General features: G+C 37.2%; 1 protein-coding gene across 7 annotated transcripts in view; it reads right to left on the reverse strand.

Moving 5' to 3' along the window:
- LOC127433449 (homeobox protein cut-like 1) overlaps nucleotides 1-14,783 on the reverse strand; it is a 180,552-nt gene that overhangs the window by 126,695 nt on the left and 39,074 nt on the right. For all 7 annotated transcript variants that reach the window (XM_051685369.1, XM_051685372.1, XM_051685367.1 and 4 more), the window contains exon 2: nucleotides 7,367-7,477. In XM_051685369.1, the coding sequence (XP_051541329.1) occupies nucleotides 7,367-7,477 (111 nt within the window). The remainder of the gene's footprint in view (nucleotides 1-7,366; nucleotides 7,478-14,783) is intronic.

Raw genomic sequence — 14,783 nt, forward strand, 5'->3', positions numbered from 1 at the left:
TGAGGAACAGCCAATCAAGTCAGCAGAGAGAGACAGGAAGTGGCACACAGTCAAGCCCCATCAGTTCCACTCCATTCTCCTTCCCACTTTGCCTGAGCAGATTGATCAGATCCTCCAGGCACAAACACAATAAGCCAATACATTAAACAAGTGCTCTCAACCTTTACAAAAAGAACAAGGGGGAAGGGTGAGTAAAGAAAACACATGAAAACTACTAATGAATGGTTTGCTATTTTAGTTGCACTTACTGTTTTAGTAGTTTTCATTATGCTTTCTTGTGTTTTCTTAGACTGACAGACATGTATTATCACGCATAAGGGTGTACCTGCAGTCTGTTTGTGTAGATTTAGTATCGATACATAGGAAACGGGCTGATACTGTACCAAAGCCAAAATTTTGGTATCGAGCCAACTCTAACAGGCACTAATACTAAAATCTACCATGAAGCTGAAGGCTATGCAGAGAGACAGATATCCCTGACCCATCTCTCCCACACAAGCCTTTAGTAGGTCAGCCCCTCTTCAAAGATATCATGTAAAAGCAAATCACCTCTGACAGTACACAGAAGAACTATAAGCATATTTTTTCAGACCTGTGTTTACAAACATATTTTGGTTGATATTGCAACAGAAAATGTAGATTATTAAAACATTCAAATGGTAGATTTAGTCTAAAACAGTGGTTCAAAAAAACAAAACAAAAAAACAATGGTACCACCCTAAACACATGCTATTCATTGAGCCAATGTTGGTATGTCAGGCTGGTCAGGATGCTCAAAAAAAAGTTTTGTTTTGTTAAAAGGGCCACAGTGAATAAGTTGACATGGACACCAGAAAGCGGCTTAGTGTGAGAAAGTGCCGTTCCACTTTTGTCCCGTATACAAGCAGCTCGGTCAGTAAACAGCATTCCCCACAGCAACGTAATTTCCTTGCAACACTTGTGTAAATAACAAACCTGGTATCAGAGGAAGACTTCACTATTTTATTCCCCGTTGCTTTGCTTTATTTCCAGATATTCCAGAGTTGTTGCTTTCTATCACTACCCACAGCGGAACTGTGCTGCAATAGTGGGGTTTCCCTCTTACATAAAACTCTGAGATTCCCCCAGTGTATTTGAGCGCATATAGCGAACGTGAGGGACTGACGATATTTTACATTAGTGTGAATAATTGGTTATAGTTTATAGTGTATGTGCTTTTCCCCTTTGTTGACTTGTTGTTGGGCTCCATCCGATGACATTTGTTATCCGTTCTGTTCACGCACATGCGTACTCTTCAAAAACCTGTAACAACACCGCTTATGTGTTTACATGGCCACATAACCTGCTTTTTCTTAACCTCTTAAACGGCGCAAGGAAAGCAGTGTTCTTATGTACATGACGTTTCAGTACGCCGCTTTCTGCAAAAACCCTGGAATAAATGGTTTTCTTAAGAGCATGTAAACGTGGTCAGTGCTTCAACCTGCAAATGGTTTACTTAACAGTTGTTTCTGCACATTTAAGGCTGGGCAAGGTATACATATTGTAACAGAACAATTACATCACCTTTAAATAAAATGCTCTCAAAATCTTGAGAAAATGCAACATTGATAATCATGCCTGGAATCATGAAAATAATCCCCTTTCCATTCTATACAATGAAAGTGAATGGTGACTGAGGCAAACATTCTGCTTAAAATGTGTTCTCCATGTGTTCCATGGAAGAAAGAAGGTCATATGGGTTTGGAGCTACATGAGGGTGAGTAAATGATGAGAAAATTTTAATTTTTTGGGGTGAACTACCTCTTAAGTTTGCATCTGTCACATAAATATAGTGAACGACCCCAGTCTACAAACCGGATATGTCGACCCCAGACCTCACTAGTGTTTATGTGTTTCCCCAGCCCCCCGTCACTCCATTACAGTGTCAACATCAAAGGCATTTTTCAGTGTGCTAGTCAGACAATGCTCTCTCTCTCTCTCTCTTTTTCTCTTTCTCTGTACACACACAGGGATGCAAAAACACACACAGACACATAAATACACTGTAACAAATTCAGTCCCTAGTAAATACCCTAACGTCATGTTAGGAATGGGACTGCTATAATTAACAGTGTAAGACGCCAGTCTGCCAGCGTGGGCATCATGCCAGTGGATCAGCCCTAATTACTGTATTCATTTTGTCAGGACCATTCAGTTCACAGCTCTCTCTGACCGGCCTTGGCAGCCAATGAAATTTCTGGACACTAACATCACAATGTCCAGAGGCCAACCAGCCGTCCCCTTTAAGGCAGCATCAAAGCCAGTGAAGGAGCAAAAATCAAAATGGCTGACGCACACACAACCCTCATAACTGCAAAAAAAAAATCTCTTGAGTGGACACTTTTCTTGGACTGACTCATTCAATATTCTTCAAACCAGCATTCTATGCTAAAAAAAAAACAACCTTGGAAGCATATGTAAATAAAAATAACTTAGAAATATATATAAAAATACCCCCTCACAAGATGTTCATCAATTGTGCTCATAACAAGCATAAGCATAAAATCAATATGAAATCATAATTGGCTCTGTTTACTTTCTTACCATTTACTTTCATTTTATTTCATTTTTGTTTCATTATAATGTGGTAACTTGCTCACCTCTGAAATGACTTTGGCTGCGGCCTAATTTGTCCCACCAGTTTCATGAACCGAAAATATTTTTACACTTCTCATAACACAAAAGATCTCTAACATTGTGTTTTGAGATCTCTCACCTCGCCGCACCCCCCCGAGACACCGAGGCATTTTGAAGACACAACATTGTTTGAGGTAAGTAACGTTAACTAACATTAACTAAACATCCACTGCAGTTATCCACTAGTCCAAACACTATCATTATCAATTTTATCATTGTCAATGTACGACAGAAAACAGATAACTTTACTGCGGAAGTTATCATTGATAATTACCGTTAAACTAACATAGGCTAATGATGTAGGATGTCAGTCTCCTCGCTTATGTCGACTGACATATCCAGCTGCTTGTTGTGAAAAACAAATGTATAACGTATGTATATCTACATACGATTATATCTAGCTAGCTACCGTTAGCTAATTATCTAACGTTAACATTATTACCAGCGGCTCTGACAATGTAACTATTTTCAGCATCTGAGGAGCAAGTTGGCTCATCATGTAATGTTAGGCTATTTGTAATGTTTACTAATCGAGTTGAAGTAACGCTATTGTTGAAACCCAGTCACGTTTACCATGCTTTGTGGGTGTGACTTTTTTGCCTTATTACCATTCATATCTATACAACCAACGTGTTTATGATTAAATTACTACTAGAGCACAAAACTGTTTACAAGAGCACAAAGTTCTTCATAGATCTAGCCTCTTAAATTTGCTCTCAAAGTGCACCAGATTGATGCATTTAACTTTAAAATGTACAACATTTTCTTACGGGGGAGCATGCCCCCGGACCCCAGTAGAGGATCCGAGGTCCACCCACCACAGTCTCACAAAATCCTGTTGGAAAACACTGCTGTTTCACTTCAGTAATTTCCATTACTGAAGTAAAATGGGTAGTGAATGTCAAATTCATATTGGCTTTAATCAAAGATTTTATTTAAAGAGAAGTAATATTAGCACGGCTTTTAACATTTGTGCAGTTTAGTCACCATCAAACGCTTGCATAGTTTAAAAGCGCTCTTCAAGTTGTGGTGTTTGCATGTGGTGACACACACTGAACAAAAATGTTAAATATGTGATTATCAATGGTGTCTAATGCATAAACTCAAAATATGTGAGAGCTGGGAGGGAGGGAATGCTCATGACTTTATGAAAATATTTCCATCATGCAGGCAGCCCTGAATACAATTTTGGTGCCGACACACTGGTCTCTTTCAGTCTCCATCACATCCTATTTAAAACTCAATCTCAACAAGCAGCACACGAAAGCTAAACGAAGACGGGGCCAAATGCGCCGCTTGTTTGGGTTAAATATTTGTGTTTGAAAAAAGACAAAATGAAGTGATCTGTGTCAAATTTAACGGCTGCTTAGGATTATTTATTTCACAGGTGCAGGCCGAGGAAAACACAGACGTTACGTAATTGCTTGGAAAATAACGGGTCATCCTAACAAATCCTGATCTGTCACATTGACATCACACAGCGGACAATAAACTTTTCAACCTGCATCCTGAGGCGAAGCACAACCATGAAGGAGCTACATAAATAACCAGTCAATAACAATTACACAAGAGTAGGGCAACGTTTGGAGCACTGAAAATGGAATGGATATGGAGAAACAAAAATGGCAATTTACCTTTCTAAATACATACAGGCAAGTTCTAAAAACTTTAACCATGAGCAGCAAGAATTGATGCAAAAATATGAATAAAATTAAGGTTTGAAATTCAGCATGTGAGAGATATACACTAAAAAAATATATTATAATATAAAAAATACTTCATAACAAAATTCCATAATGAAATATTTTAAGTTTTATTCATTTAATTTTGTTTAAAATTGCACAATTCAATTAATTTTGTTATGAAATTGAAATGCGTATATCTTACAAATAGGCTAAAATGTTAAAATATTTTTCTGAATACGACATTTACATTTATTCATTTGGCATATGTTATCCAACATGACTTACACATGAGGAGAACAAGCAATTTATCCTAAACAACACAGAACAGTGGCTCCAAAAAAGTATAAAAGACACTTAAACCACACTTAAAAATTTATGATTTTAATCACATTGATAAAATATATCAAACAAATAATGCTAAAGCTTTTCTCAGAACTAACTTTAATTTGAACTATTTTGTAATTATTTTTAACCATCTGGTCCCAAGGCAATTTTTAGATGCAAGTCAGTTCCCCTTAAGTTCACACAGGTGTCCAAGCAGAATAACCACAGGTTTAGTTCCTCTATTTAACTCTGGACATGTTCTACTAACATATGACAACCAGAAAGTGTCCAAATAAGCTTAATCTTCTTAATTGTTTTATCATTTGAACCTAACAAACAAGTGTGTTTGTGCTATATGTCTTTAAAAAATGCCACTCAGATTGATAAATAATGTTTGTTTGTAATATAATGCAATGACATGCATGCATTTTTAAGTGTGGTTAAGTGTGTCCAAATACTTTTTAGGGCCATCGTACATCGTACACGACCCAAAAATGAGTCGTAGATTGAAGGCAATAAAACAATGCTAAATGCACTGCTTCAGAAGTAACTGTACAGTAACGTAGCCATGCCACATTAATTCCACATCCAATAGCCCAGCCATTAAGGTAACTTTCCAGCTTTCCTCATCAGAGATAGAATTTCCCCCTCTTTGACTGAGGCTCTTGATGTCTTGCACCTTGGGTACTGGTCAAAGAGGCACTCAGACTGACTTTTTTTTCTTTTACAGAGTTCACAGAATCTCAGAACGAGTGGCCTCCCAGCCAAAACCCCCAGCACGATTAATTTAGTAACGGGTTATTAAGCGCAGACATAAATTGCAGCCCTGGACATTTTAAATGGAAAAGGGGGACTGATTTATTGAGGCTCCGGAGACAAAACAGGTTTTCTATTTTCCATTTATTCATCGGCACTCTCTGGGAGTGGTAACTCGTGAGGAATTCGCGGAACGAGAGGCAGGAAAGAGGGAGCTAGAGGGAGGAGGGCAGGAGGTAACGGCAGCCGTGATCAAAGATAACGTTGGCCGGAGCGCTGCAGAGCCCTTGAATACTCGATATGATGGTTGGCAGAGACAAACATATCAAGAAATTATACAGATTTGGCATTAAGAAGAGTGGAGGCACCTGTCTGACATCTTCATAAAAATAATTTTAAGCTGATAAGGATAATATTCATCAAAGAGTGAAAAGAAAAGCCTTTGATTTGGTTCTCTAGATCAGTGGTTCTCAACAGTTGGATCGTGACCCAAAAATGAGTCATAGATTGAAGGCAAAAAAACAATGCTAAATGCAAATAATGAAATAAATCTAACCATATAATCGTACATAGTTAGGCAAGTGAAATAAATAAGCTTGTCAACTTTGAAATGGGAGGAGAAAACTCTTCCCAAAGCCTTTTTCTGTTCCTGACGTCAAAGGCTGTACGTCCAATTAAAATGTGCATTTCATTGGGGCAAATTCATCTGTCACTTGGTAGCCAAAGTAGACAGATGCCAGCATGGACATGCCCTCATAGTCAAAAACCATGAACAAAATTACATGAGGTAAAAGAAAATACAACCCAGACGACATTACAAATAAGCTTACATGCAGCAAGGATAAACATGTCGTATTGCATATCATTGTGTATTGTTGGACCTATGCGGTTCATGGGTAATAAAAATACTTTTCAATGTTTGATTGTAAGGCCATTTTTGTTTACATTTGTAAAATAAGCAATTTTAGTGCCACTGATCTGGACATCTTTTTAGAGCTGAAGTGAATGAATGAGTGAATGACGCAATTACTACAGTACTCTGTTCTGCCTCCATGTATCTTGGTGATAAGCGAAAGCCAGCATTCCACATGATTCTACAATTTGAGTCTGTAAATACTAAAGGACCACAACAGAGCCTACGAATATCATATTCACACATTTCGAACAAATAATCTGCTTCTAAACAGAACATAAACTCCTCATAAACATCATAATGTTACACTACTGTCAGTCTATATTTGTTTCAGGACACTCAGATCAGAAAGGGTTTTATGTAAATAGAGAATCACTGATCCTTACTGTCTTCCTAACATGCATCGTCATTTTTTTCTCTGGAACATGACCTCACAACCAACCCTACGGTCTGGACATGACCGTTGGCCGCTAGTCATGCAGACAGAGTGTTCCCTAAATGGATAAACCATAACATCCTCTGGTTTCTCTGCCACTGACCTCTCTTATGAGACCATACCGTGCTTCAGACAAGTGCAAAAGCCACAAAGTAATCTAACAGTGTGGATGTGCTCTAGATAGTAATCAATTGGAACAATTGCAAAAACAAGATTGCAACTCTACAAGGTGCGAACTGTAAAACAAGCAGTTGGATTGGAGGCAGAATGAAAGCATAAAAGGAATAGTTTTCCCAAAAATGAAAACTCTGTCAATGTTACTAAGGTTGACATTCTGCCCAACATCTCTTTTTGTGTTCCACGGAAGAAATAAGTCATACAGATTTGGAACAACATTAGGGTGAGTAAATGATAACCGCATTTTTGTTTTTAGGTGAACCTTGTGAATAACATCAACTGATATCCAATGACAGGACATTGTACTATCATTCACAGGTACCCAAGAGACTAGGATGTGCCTATATGACAATTAGGCATTCACATTCCTCTTCGCCCAACTACATTTGAGCAGTTTATCTTCGGAAAATTATCTCTCACCTCTGGAGTATTCTTCTTGAACTCGCGGCTTTGGTCGATGAGTTTTTTCCTGGACTGCTCACTTTCATCCTGTCTGTTGGCCAGGGCTGTGGCGGTGGCATCCAGTTCTTTCTGAGGACAGATAAGGGAAACAATGACATGAAGTTTTAGAGTAACGGTTTAGGCAAATTAATGACATTACATCAGACATTAGATTCACAGAATTGAACATAATTTCACAGTTTCAGACTTTCAGAAACAATTTGTGTTCCATAAGACCGTGGTGACAGTGAATTCGCCAAGAAGGTCAACCTTGTTGGTCCTGGAACAACATTCCTATCAACAATCGGATTTTAGAGTTTAGGTTTAGGGTTAGGGTTAGGGTAGGGATGTGCATGAGTAATACATTTTTTGAGTACTCGTTTAGCTATAAATATTCGACTAGTAAAAACACTATTTGAATATTGCAACTGTATTTTCCTTTGTAAAAAATTTTATTATATAAATAGCTTCAGAAGGCTTAGAATGTAGGCCTAGGTTCAAAGGTTAAACATAAAATTCTAAATTTCAAGTAACAGATTACTCGTTGTGTGTGTGTTAGTGTACTCGACTACAAAATTACTCTAAACGCCCATCTCTAGTTTATGGGTCCAGGGGAGTAGGGTCACCAAAATGAACACTCAACAAATGCTGAATATGAGTGCAAATCAAATAAATGTGAGTTAAAAAAAAAAAAAAGCACCCAACATTCAACAGATGTAGAAAGGAAGTGCCTTAAATGTAAAAGACCCAACCACCTTTTAGATACAGAAATAGCCTATCAATCAACTCCAGAACGCGCATGCGCATTAGCTATACAAGCCATGAAAATTTTGTTTTTTAGCGCAATCTGATGTAAAGAAGCACAATTTATGATACCAGAGTTGTCAGACTTTGCTGCTGATTTTAAATAAATGTTCTTTGATCATAATCTTGACCAACCGTTTTGGAGATTTAATTATTTTACCCATTCAAGTAGGTAGGAGCTGCACTACCTGCTTGTTTATATATATATATATATATATATATATATATATATAAAAATAAAAAAAAACGCTTCCCGTGAGCGTTCCAAAGATGGCACCGAGTGGACTGACTTGCTAAAAGACTCTGCAAATATACAGGAAATAATTCTGTTGAAAAATAATGTAAAATACAGTTGTATGGTAAAAAATATTTGTAGACAGTCATTTGTTTCAACTTACCCCCTTACCACCATCAAAAATTATGTCCAGTAGTGCAGATAATTGCTTTATATTGGCCGATACATTGGTGCATTGCCAATTAGCAGGTGTGGCAAAATTTTCATTTTGGTCCTTGGTTAGAACTATGCTTGTTTGATAGTATGTTGTTCCAGGAACAACAGTAGATGTTAACCCTGGTATAGTGTTGTCAAAAGTACCGGAACTTCAGTACCAAGTCGAAACTAAAATTAAAAAAAAGATGCAACAATACCAGTGGTTCTGCAGTACCGGTAGTACCGAGCACCGACTCAATCCGGTACCAGTGCTTATTCCACGCAGTATGACTGACACACAACAGGTTTAAAATGCTCATATTGAGTGTGTGCTGTTACTCCTTACCATGAAATGGACAACTGATCAAATTAAAATCGTGACATGTCTTAGTGTGATTTATTAAACTGCTAAAGGCTGCAATCTTAGTTTGGAAGAGATGCGTACTTTGAATTAATGTATAAATTTGGCCGCTAGAGTTGAAGTCAGAAGTTTTCATACACTTATGTTGAAGTCATTAAAACTAAATTTTTTTAACCACTCCACAGATTTCATATTAGCAAACTATAGTTTTGGCAAGTCGTTTAGGACATCTACTTTGTGCATGACACGAGTAATTTTTCAGGTAAACAAGTAGACAAAACAGGTAGACAAGTATCTATATCCACAGTAAAACGAGTCCTATATCGACATAACCTGAATGAAAGGCTGCTCAGCAAGTAAGAAGCCACTGCTCCAAAACCACCATAAAAAAGCCAGACTACAGTTTGCAAGTGCACGTGGAGACAAAAATTGGAGAAATGTCCTCTGGCCTTCCAAATGGTCAGTGACCCCAAGCATACCTCCAAAGTTGTGGCAAAATGGCTTAAGGACAAGAAAGGCAAGGTATTGGAGTGGCCATTACAAAGCCCTGACCTCAATCCGATAGAAAATTTGTGGGCAGTACTGAAAAAGCGTGTACGAGCAAGGAGGCCTACAAACCTGACTCAGTTACACCAGTTCTGTCTGGAGAAATGGGTCAAAATTCCAGCAACATATTGTGAGATGCTTGTGGAAGGCTATCCGAAAAGTTTGACCCAAGTTAAACAATTTAAAGACAATGCTACCAAACACTAACAAAGTGTATGTAAACTTCTGACCCACTGGGAATGTGATGAAAGAAATAAAAGCTGAAATAAATCATTCTCTCTGCTATTATTCTGACATTTCACATTCTTAAAATAATGTAGTGATCCTAACTGACCTAAGACAGGGAATTGTTTCTATGATTAAATGTCAGGAATTGTGAAAAACTGAGTTTAAATGTATTTGGCTAAGGTGTATGTAAACTTCTGACTTCAACTGTGCATACTGAGAATCATTCACAGCATGTTGTATCAGATGACAGAGCAGAGCACTAATCTACTGTGAACCACGCAGCACATGTAAACTATATATTTATATAATTAAATCACAGCATTTGTGCTTTAATCTCAACTCAACTTTATCTATACAGCATTTAAAACAACAGAGTTGACAAAAGTGCTTCACAGTAATACAATTTAAAACAGAACATTTAAAAATTACCACATACACAAACACCAGTAATCTAAAACACAAAATCCAAACACTCCAAAACTGTGTCTTACAATTCATTTGTCAGACTCAAAAGGTCAGTGTAAAGAGATGAGATTTCAGACGTGATTTAAAAAACTGTTTATCTGGAAAATGAAGCTTCCGGCAAAAAATAAACGTCATACTAAAAGCACGTTTCAAAATATAAGCTGAAATTCCTGAAATTGAGGAAATTGTGACAGAAATGAATTACAACTGTATAGTAAAATGTAATATTCACTGTAATATTCACTGTAATAATAATAATAATAATAATAAAGCAATATATCACAAGCAAGACTGCTGTTAAATAAAACTGGCCAAAAAAATGCAATGACATGTTGAAAAGTTGTTTTCACTTGTTAAAAGTTTTAAAAATTAATTGATTAGACGTCATTTTGATGATGAAATATTCTGGAAAATAATCATAATAACAAGAACAACAACAAAGAGGAAAACAGGATTTGGTAAAGAATAAAACAGATTTCAATAGGGTGCTTCTTAAAAACAATTAAGCAATGCATCCTTGACTGAGAAACACTTGAAGGAAACATGCATTTCTTTTAATTTATTATTTACATTGAAATGTAATTTTTTAAATAGGCTAAACAGGTGTGTTCAGTAGCCCCTTTATCATATTAGCATATTTATGCTGTGGTACCGAAATTGGTATCGAGAACCAAGAAATGTCACTGGTATCGGTACCGACTACTGATAATTTGGTACCATGATCACAGTTCTACAATGAGACTGGGGACACTTAGTCGATTTGGTGTTCACAAGCAAGGTCGCTGACCTCAGAGTAAGTCTCATTTGCAATTAGCCAAAAGATATAAAAAAAAAAAAATACCACAAAACCCTCTCACCAAACATAATGTCTATATTGCAGGAAACACATGTTTTATAATGTATGAGAATACTGCTCAGTATGCACCTGCAGGCATATTGCGGCCATAAACCACTCTCAATAACTCACTCAAACGGACCAATCAGATTCCCAAGAAAGTTCCCTCAAACAAGCTGAGATTGGCCACTGCATCAATCAGTCACCGACAATGTGCTGCAGTCCCGCCCCTGGTGGGCCTCATGAAAAGTCAGCAGTCTGCAGTCCCCGCAGTCCCACTCTTCTCCTCTAAACAGCAGGAAGCTGAGCTAAAGAATATTGTCTGACATCTGGGAGCCAGATGCTGAGAACAAATCAACTTAATTAGGCTGGAACTCTTTGCGCCAGACTCCCCAAACCTCCAACACAACAACTGGGGGGCTGAGTCACCACAGTCTCGCCCCAATTTTACTCTTCTCTGTTATTATCAACTCCTCTTTGCTCATTGGAAGACACACGGCTCCGCAAAACACTCAGACGGAGCGTTGCTTGCCTAGCCGAACTCTGCAAGGTACATCACTAAGGGGTTGATCCACAGGGACATATTTGGTTTTAAAATATCATCCCTAGAGACGGGTGTGGAGCATTGGTTTCTGGGTCAAAGGGACATGTTTTAAATAAAAACGTCATGCTTTATAAGTGGGACATGGTTCTGGTCTTTCTAAACAGCCACGGCAGGATGTCTGCATTCGTTTGACATAAATATATATGTAGTGTAACTGTGACGAAAATAAACTCTGACATAATGTGTTTACCCTAACAATGTACTGACATGTACACACAATATATGCACGTGCTGTAGAGCACTGTATAGGCCTATACAATACTTTCCTACTATCATAATAGATATCTCCTAACACTTTACAATGAGGTTGTGTATGTTAATATAAGTTACAGTCATGCACTTACAATGGAAGTGAATGGGGCCATTCCATAAATTAAAAAAACATACTATTTCAAAAGTACACTGTAGAAAATGTCATCATATTTCACTAAATTTTATAGGAATAGATGTTTCTTCTTATTTGTAATATTAGTAATGTACATTGGTTATATTTTATGTAGTTTAGTTAATGTATATTGCTTTATTTTAATTACGTGTTACCCTGATTGTGTTTTGTGTTTGTGCGAGTAACACTGTGCACTACATGTGTAATAATTATTGCTCTTTTTTAAGTCATCATGTGGCCTTTTGTAGTTACTTAGGTGATTAACCAGGGGCATTGCTAGACTTCAGTGTCATACGGGGCTTAGCCCACAGGCCATATTATAATATAAAAATAAAATGAATCCTTCCTTTCATGACTTAAAAATGAGAATTACCTCTTGTCGGCTCATTGTTCATTATGCAGAAATTAATGCTAACAATAAAATCAAAGTAATTTAACAATTTACATTTTCAATTGTCATTTATCTAAATATTTTGAGAATAAAATAAAAATAACGAGAAGTCGAAGCATTATGCTATTTAAGTCATAATATTTTGAAGACACATCAAAAGGAAAGTAACAAAGTGGAGCGTCTGGGTCTTTACACAGAACATCACTAACCAGGGAGATAACTTGGCTATAAAATCGAGCTGAATTTGTGGGAAGTTTTTGCGAGTTCTCTGTTCATGAATGAGGTGTGCATTAGTACGGGAGTTTTCAACATGTTGGCGCCTGTCAAGGGAGGCATGAGATACATGCTCACACTCTGCTGAGAATTATATAATCCCATATCAAGATATTGTATGTGGTAACATCCCCTCAGTTGCAGTATTGTTTTGAGAGGAAAACCCAATAACAACGCCGAGCGGGACTGCTCGAAATGGTCTGGTTCTTTCTCCTGAATAAATTACATTTCCTACATAACCGCTGCAGTGTCCGGATAATAATAACTCTGTGCTGATGCGCCAAAAGACCAAGGATTTCTTTATTGCAAAATCCTAAAATATGATTTAACTACGTCCTCCACATCCATCTCTTGCATTAATGAAGTTGCTGGCTCGGCGCCGTTGTGATAATGACACTCTGTTTAGCCTAATATTGAGATTTTTTTCTCTAATATTTCTAATTTATTCACACAATATACTACTTTATTCTCACAGTACTACGACTTTATTCTAATAATTTTTACTTTATTCTCATATGAAATTTAATCTCATAATGCTATGACTTTATTCTCAAACTATTATGACTTTAATCTCATAATTCTACAAGTTTATTCTCGTAATTTTTACTTTATTCGCAAACTATTACTTTATATTACTTTATTTAAATTGTATTTTTTATTTTTATTTTTTTTTTACGTGCCAATAAAATGCCGTCGTGGGATCACCGAGTAAAGTTAAAAATAACTTACATTTTTATAAACGCATCTCGAAACACCTGCGTTGGGTTTCATGACTGTTATTAAACATGACTCCAGGTTGTTTTTAACAAAGTTTCAACGCTTGATAAATGGTAAAAGAGTGTTTTTTTGCCCTTTTGCTCTGGTGTGCAGACTTAGTACAATAATTAGACAAGTTCAATGTCATTTGATTTTAAACCATTTAAAAATCAAGGCACCCCAAAGAGGCTATTTAAACGCAGCAGTTTAACGCCATGCACATGACATGGAAAGTGAAAAAGCACGTATATACAGGCAGTCACTTTAGTTTGACTTTAATATGAGATTTTATCATTTTAAGACCTATATATTGTGCTATTTAGGCTTATAGCTCACTGTGCTGGTATTTTGAGTTGGGTTTGAGAAAATTCCATTGCATAAAACATTCTTTATTCCCGCGTACCGACTCCCGACTAAACCCGAATAAACGAACAAGGTGACTGATGCATGCATTAAAATCTACTTGGTGTGTGGATAGTTAAAAACAAAAGATTAGAAATGAGGCTTATAGATTATATATTTAGAAATAATGCTTGCATAATAAAACCTCAGTGCCTCTGATACAGAAAAGCTGCACCCCCTTGAGAGAAAACAGAAAGCATTCTTAACGTGTCTGAGGAACTTGAGCACGAACAGCAGGTAAAAGTCAAAGTGCAAAGTTGGGCTGATCGGAATTAATTTACATTTGAAGCCAGAATTGAAGCCTGCCTTGTTGCTTTTGTACCCTGATATAATTAAGATTAAGCCTTACTTTTTTTTTCTCTCATAACAAAAAAATATTCGGGACTATTAACAAAAGATCTGGGACTTCAGCCCTATCAGCCAGGGTCTAGCTTCGCCGCTGTGATTAACAATACATTTTAAAGTGAAAAGCAGACTTTTATAGTTCCAGAAGGTTAGTATATTAAAGCTCAAGTCATTTCTGCATTACTAGCGCCACCAAATGGAATTGCAAAAATAAAAATTGTTTTCAAAACAGCTTTCTGAATGCGCCCCCCTTCTGCTGTTGATCAAACAAACAGATAGTCCCGCCCCCAACTCACTCCATTGGTCAAGTCAATGTTATTGTCTCTCTTGAGATGGGTTACTCAAAACAAAGAGGAATTTTCACAGTGCCACAGGGACGCAGTAGCCACGTTTGCTAGTGCATGCCAGGGCCAGTTGCATTCTCACGTTACTTCCGGGGATTCATCGTGCCTCATCAGGGCTTTCTCGGGGTCAAAGGCCTTTGGCCCATAGATTACCCTTGGGATAAACAAAGCCAACCAGGGATTGAGGCGGGTTCATTGTCAATGGCGAAGTTTCGCCAAACTTGTCA

The sequence above is a fragment of the Myxocyprinus asiaticus genome, chromosome 43 (assembly GCF_019703515.2).
Source record: "Myxocyprinus asiaticus isolate MX2 ecotype Aquarium Trade chromosome 43, UBuf_Myxa_2, whole genome shotgun sequence".
NCBI classification, from domain to species: domain Eukaryota; kingdom Metazoa; phylum Chordata; class Actinopteri; order Cypriniformes; family Catostomidae; genus Myxocyprinus; species Myxocyprinus asiaticus.